The sequence below is a fragment of the Myotis davidii genome, unplaced genomic scaffold (genome assembly GCF_000327345.1).
Source record: "Myotis davidii unplaced genomic scaffold, ASM32734v1 scaffold370, whole genome shotgun sequence".
Taxonomy (NCBI): Eukaryota; Metazoa; Chordata; class Mammalia; order Chiroptera; family Vespertilionidae; genus Myotis; species Myotis davidii.
Genome location: NW_006288615.1, coordinates 7244535 through 7251161, shown reverse-complemented (window position 1 = coordinate 7251161; position 6627 = coordinate 7244535). Strand labels below are relative to the sequence as shown.

Genomic DNA, 6627 nt, shown 5'->3' with positions numbered 1-6627 from the left:
ATAAAAAAAATAATAAAAAAAAAAAAGAAAAGGCACAAGTGCTGGTTGCGAACAGCCCGTTCTGACATGCACGGGGTTATATTAACCATACAGTCACACGTCTTTTGCAGCTCGATCCTCTCCCAGAGAAGGTTTTACAGCAGAGACCCAATGCCAATGCTGTCCGATCCATGGAGAAGGTCATTGAGATTCACAGTAAGTTGTCTGGGCCAGGTCTCCAGCTGGGAAATGTTCCTGTGGGAGGGAGAATACAGTACTCCCGGCCCCGAGTCCCCGCCCTGGGCTCCTCATGTCACTGCCGGCTGCTTCCTGGGCCTACAGACAGGCCTGGCTTTCAGCCAGATTAGATGAGCTGCTGGAGACTCTTGTTGAACCCCCATGTGCTCACCGCAACCCACTACAATGTCTCAGCTCATGTCACGGAAGTGCCTGACTCCAGGAGCTGTGAAGTCACTTGCTCCAGGCCCCCAGCTAGCAGGGTGGGGCCAGGGCGTGAACTGTGTCCTCAGGTCTGGTCTCTTCCCTGGCCAGAGAACCCCACCCCTCCTGCAGACTCCGTGGGGGGTGCAGGGCACCCCTGCAAACTCTGGAGAGTGCAGGGCCCCCTATTTCCTAACACTTCCCCTCCAACATCAGGCCCTGGGGACCCAGGGAGCTGGCACACAGCCAGGTGACTCATGCCAGCACACCTGTCTCAGGTGAGCTGGCAGTGCCCTCTCCTTGTCGCAAAGCTCGGTTTATCCTGGGTCCTTGGGATGGCCCAAACTGTGGAGACTGTCCGTCTAGGTGGGTGGGAACCAGGGGTCTCACCTGTGTGTCCTGCACGGGTGTTGGGTCCCTCCTAGCCTTGGAGCTGAGCTATCCCCCTGCCCTGATGAGAACCCCTGGGTGCCAGAAAACACTGAGAGGCTGGGTCTGGGCCAGGCCCAGCCCTCCCTGCAGGGTCCCCTTACTCTGAGCCTCATAGGGACACCCCCATGGTCTTGGAAGGTCCAGTTGGGAACCCCCTCCACACTGGGTGGCAGTCTTCCCATGCCCCCGCCTGCTAGAGTCAGGGATAGGGTCATGGAGAGCCTGCTGGGCCCAGACCCGTGGCGTCTGTAACCTAGCGCTTCCCTCACCCAGGCCAGTACTGGCGCTCCCTGCAGCGCCTCCCCTCCACCGTGGCCTACTCCCTGGTCGAGGCCCAGAAGCGCGAGAATGAAGAAGCCGAGACAGTCACCGCCATGGCCTCCCTGTCCGTAGGTGTGAAGCCTGCAGAGAAGAGGTGAGCCCTGCAGGGCCTGGCCTGCGGCACTGCATGGAAGGGACACGTTCTGAAGGAGCTAGGAGTCTCAGCTCCTGCATCTGAGGCCCGAGGCTTCTCCACATGGGTCCTCAAGGGCATGGGGCGCAGGTGTCCCCATCCAACATGTCTTTCCAGTGTAGGGGGGAGCATTTATCCCTGAGCAGGTGGCCCAGTAACACCTGGTCAGGAGCCGGGAATTGAAGGTGGGAGGTGGGTGGGGAAGCAGGGGAGCAGTCCTGTTGGAGGAAGAGGGGCGGAGGACAGGCAGAGAAGGCCCTGCAGTGCTGCCTCTAACCCTCCGTCTGTCCTTTCTCTTCTCTGCTGTGTGCCTTTTTGTCCTCCCCCTGGGGCACTGCCACAGGCCTGAGGAGGAGCCCATGGAAGAGGAGCCGCCCCTGTAACCGTGCCCACGGCTGCGACTCTTGTTTGTCTGTCTGTCTTGAAGCTCCGCCAAGAAAAGTTGCTGTTTCTCTGCATCCTGCCAGGCGTTCTCTCAGAATCCGCAGGCACACCAGGGGCCCAGACCCCAGGTCTCACCGGGCAGGGCAGCCTTACACAGAACCCGGGACAGACGCCGGGAAGAGCAGACACCGACATGCAGGGCACCAGGCTCGCCCTCGGCCCCCCTGAGGGATGCCGAAGAGGGAGGAAGCCTGCGGCAACTCGTGGCAGAGTTGCCCGATTCAGTTGACACGAGGAAAAGAACATGAAAATCAAAGATCTAACAATACAAAACAAACTTGATCAAAACTGGTGCTTAAAGTTTGATGATTACCCACAATTCCACAGTCTGTGTAAACCACTCATCTTGTAGCTTTCTTTTTAAAGAGAACGTTTTCTATCGCTCTGGCCTGCCTCTGTGAACCAGAGCGGTGTGCGGTGGGGTTTGCAGCCGGGTGGGGGACAGAGTGGATGAGCATTTAAGAAAAAAAAAGTGGACAAAAATGGAAATGTGAGCCTGCAGGAGCCGGCTCTGCTTTCTCAAAGCCATCGGAAGATGCAAGTTTGTGCCTTTTTTTTATTGCTCTGATGGATTTTTGTGGCTGGGTATTCTGAAGTCTGAGGAACAATGCCTTAAGAAAAAAATAAACAGCGGGAATTGATGGGATAGACCTGTGGCTGGTGGGGCTAGCAGTGCCCGTGGGGCAGGAGGCTGCCCCGTGCTGACCAGGGCTTTGAGAGCAGGCGCAGGCCGCAGCCAGCGGCTCCAGAGGGCTGCCAACCTGCTGCCCTCATTTTGCTTTATTGCTGTGTAAGAAAAATGGAGGTAGTTCCCAAAAAGTGGCAAATACTGTTGGGATTTTTGAAGTCCAACAAATTTTAAATGAATCCAAAGTGTTCTTTTCTCATACATCATATAACAATTGAGCATCTCCATTGGTTGTGAAGCATGTCCTAGGCACACCTTCAGTGTTACGGTTGGAATGCTTTTTATTAAAAGCAAGTAGCATGAAGTATTGCTTAAATTTTAGGTATAAATAAATATATATATGTATAATATATATTCCACTGTATTCCAAGCTAAGATACTTGATTCTTATGAAATCTTGATAAAATATTTATAATGCATTTATAGGAGAAATATATATATATATGTATATGTATATGTATATATATATATATAAAATGCAGGTTGTCAAGGCCCCTGGGAACGAACGACTTGTGAATTAGCTACCAAGGTGCTTACGGAAAGGGATCTAGTTTGAACTCATGTAGTTTGAAGTCAGATTGGATCGATTTCAGATCGCCAGCACATTCGCCACTGGCAACTACCACACGTTTGTATTTCATTTTAATTATTTTCTAACAGACCCCTCCCGTTCCACACCTCCACCCACATATGTACCTAATGAGTTTTTATAGCAAGGAATATAAATTTGCTGTTGATTTTTGTATGAATTTTTCACAAAAAGATCCTGAATAAGCATTGTTTTGTGAATTTCACATTTTTTTCTCACCATTTAGCAGTTTTCTAAATGGTAATAATGTCTAAACCTTTTTCCTTTCTAAATTCTTCTTGTACATTTTTTTAACTTTCAACGTGTTTTTTATTGTTTTCACTTTTGTTTGTATGGTGAGCAGTTTTCTGTGCACGGAACTGCTGCCATTGGTTTTTTCTGTCGGGGGCGGCGGGCTCCTCCTGCCTCGCCAGTAGTATTACCGGGTGGTGTGTTTCCCTCCGTGGCAGGTGTGGAGAGGGCCACTCGTGACACTGAACGGTGACTTGCCAGACACCGCAGGCCGTCAGCTTCCTGAAACTCTCATTTAAACTTCTCTGACCACATCGTCAGACTAGCTTCAGTTTTCCAAAGACCTTTTAAGCATGTCAGCAATGCATGGCCCGGCACCAGCCCAGGTGTTTCCGCTGCAGCCACATGGCCTGGCCCTTGCTGCCTGGTGAGCTGTGGGGACACCAGACTCCTGAGCAGCACAGCCGGCCCTTGCTCCTTTTCTCTCTGACAGAAGCGGAACGTCACTTTTTACTGGTAACTTATTTTTAGAACTTGAAGCCACCGCTTTCATTCCCAAGTGTGTATTGAGTTCAGACTCGTGGGGGAAAGTGCAGACACAGCGTGCCCACAGGAGGGAACCCCAGCCAAATCTCTGAGTTTGGGGACATTTACAGGGTAGCTTCTGAGAGAGCCACTGACACAGCCGGGTGTTGACCAAAGGAATCCAGATTCTTGGATTGGCTTGGTCATGGGGATGCTGTTGGTCAGAAATAGGACAGTGGGTTGAGGCAGGACAGGAAGGTCTTGGGGTACGTTTGACGCTTCTCCCTGCTGGCCACTCTGCCCTGCGGCCCACTTGGCAGGAGGAGCTCAGGTGGGATCAGTGCCCTCCTTCCCGGCGTGGCGCAGAGCGGTGCAGGGCCCCGCGGTGGCTCTCGGCCTTCTCGGCTCCCTTCTCAAGATCCTCCGGGGACCCTGCTGCCTGCTTTGCCAGCCCTGGCTCTCGGAAGGAATGCATCATCTGACCTTTTTACAGATGATCAGACGGCCCGGACCTCTTGGTGGCCACATTCTCCTTGGGGGTTCACTTCCGCGCACAGAGGCACCCCTGCAGATAGGCCCGGCAGGGAGCCTGTTTCGCTTGTCAGCTCACTCCAGCTTCACAGACGTGCAGAAAGCAGAGCCATGTAGCCTTTCTTTTCTGTGAAGACACTCAGCCCCTCTCCGCGGCCACCGTCCAGGGCAGATGGCGGAGGGCCTGCCAAGTGTGGGCAGGACCCTGTGCGAAGGAGGGCCCCTCAGCCCTCCCTCTTTGGTCCTTGGACCTTAGCCTTTTCTTCCTTTGCAAAGTCCTTGAGGCACAGGCCGGGGGTCAGCAAGTGAGCACTTTATAGCCCTTCACTGGAAACTGCTGCCGCAGGGCCCGGTGTCACCCAGCCCTTTCAGTTTTCCGGCCACGACGCGTCTGAGCCCCACCAGCGGGCGGCCATCCGGGACTGCACCCGGCTTCCAAAGGGCCTCTTTGTCAAGGTGTTTCAGTTTTTCTTTCTTTTAAAAGTCTGTTTCCAGAGGAAGGACCCTTTGTGTCGGTCTGACACTGTGAGCCTGGGTGGCCAGCCTCCGAGTCGGTTGTTTTCAATTTCCCATCGGAACATTCCTCCTTTCCTGGTCACAGCCATGTGCTCATTCCATTCTTTTTGTAGACTTTTGGGCCCACGTGTTTTATGGGCATTGATACATATATAAATATATATATAAATATATATGAGTCTATTTTTTTAAGTTTCCTACACCCAGAGGTTGCATGACTGTACGGCCGGCATGTCTTTATATTGTACACAGATTTGCACGCCGAACTCGGCAGCTTGGGGGAGAAGAAAAATGCCTTTGTGTTCCCCTCTCGTGACATTTGCTGACTCAGAAGATGGAGATTTTTCTGTAACGTAACAAACCCTTGGAGGAGAGAGGGGAACGTTTGCGTCTTATTGAACTTATTCTTAAGAAATTGTACTTTTTATTGTAAGAGAAATAAAAAGGACTACTTAAACATTTGTCATATTAAGAAACAAAGTTTATCTAACACTTGTGACATACCAGTAATAGAGTTTATTGTATTTATGTGGGAACAGTGTTCTAGGGAAACTACGCAGAGTTCAAGTGAACTGCCTGTCTCTTCATTTGATTTGGAGGAGTTTTGTTTTGTTTTGTTTCCTTTGTTTCCTTTATCTTCTCGGGCGGCGGGGTGAGGTGAGCACTGCCCCCCTGGCCCCATGGCCGTTGGCGCCGATGGAGGACCGGTGGGCCGGAGCGCCCTTTCCGCACAGCGCGTTGGCTTTTTATTCCTTTAGATGGTGTATGGCTGATTTCACTTTACGCCGTCGTGAGCGGTGCGAGCACTGTGGTTTCAGGCTCTGCTTTGTACCGACAGGAACCCATTTCTTCCTTGTAACGAAGCCGAGCTGGTTCCTCGCTCAGCTCGCTTTGTCTCTGACATGATTAAACGTCTCCTATGGAAAGAAACAAAAGTGACGCCTCTGTTTGTTTCTTGGTGTGTGTGCTCCATGCTGGAGGCTCTTTTCCCATTTCTGAGAATGACACACATAAAATACACACATAAGCGGGGCTGACCCTGTTCACCGAGAGCTCAGCACAGGCCCGGTGGTCCGCGCCACCGCCTCCACCTGACGCCTGTGCCTGCTGGGAGCGGCCGCCTGCTTCCTCTGTAACTTCAACAGTTGTCCGGTTGTCTGGACCTCCCAGGGGGTCTTTCCTTCGCTCAGTGGGGTCGGAAGTGTTCTCATTTTGTTCTGTTGGGTGGATCTGCATCTGCTGACAATGTCCTGAAGGCCGACCCCACCTCCACTTCCCCTGGTGCCCAGTTCTTGTACCTCGTCATACAACTTGTTACTCTTGTGGTGTCAATAAAGCCCGTGCATTGCCCTCTCACCTCTGGTTTCTGCCTGTGTGCTCTTGTCCTTGCTGGCTCGTGGGCCAGGGCCCGCGGGGCTGGCCCGCCTGCACTCAGCCTGGGATGGGGAGTACCTGTAGTCCTCGCAGCGTTCTCTCTCCAAACTTTGGGGAGGTGAGCTGGACATAATCTCAGGAAGACAAGGCCGAAGAGCCTAGGCTCGGCCCCTTCCCCCAGTGGGCACATGCCCTCCGCCTCCCCCCATCCCCACAATCTGCAGACTCCCAACCACAACCTCTGCCGAGCAACACACTGCCACCCCCAGAGCATGCCACCATCCTTGGCTGCCGAGCCCTGGGACTACCTATTGGGGTGACAGATGGGTAAAGGCGGCCTCCTGGGCTGCCGCATGTGGTTCTAGCCCACTCCTGAGGCCTGTCCAAGGTGCTGCCGCCCACTGCACAGCCACTGTCCCTCTC

At 52.9% G+C, this 6627-nt stretch overlaps 1 protein-coding gene across 11 annotated transcripts in view; it reads left to right on the top strand.

Annotated features, from left to right (window-relative positions):
* Positions 1–3315, top strand: part of HDAC4 (histone deacetylase 4) — a 201353-nt gene extending 198038 nt beyond the window's left edge. For all 11 annotated transcript variants that reach the window (XM_015561928.1, XM_015561929.1, XM_015561923.1 and 8 more), the window contains 3 exons: positions 111–195; positions 1126–1267; positions 1650–3315. In XM_015561928.1, the coding sequence (XP_015417414.1) occupies positions 111–195; positions 1126–1267; positions 1650–1689 (267 nt within the window). In that variant the 3' untranslated portion in view covers positions 1690–3315. The remainder of the gene's footprint in view (positions 1–110; positions 196–1125; positions 1268–1649) is intronic.
* Positions 3316–6627: the final 3312 nt, after the last annotated feature.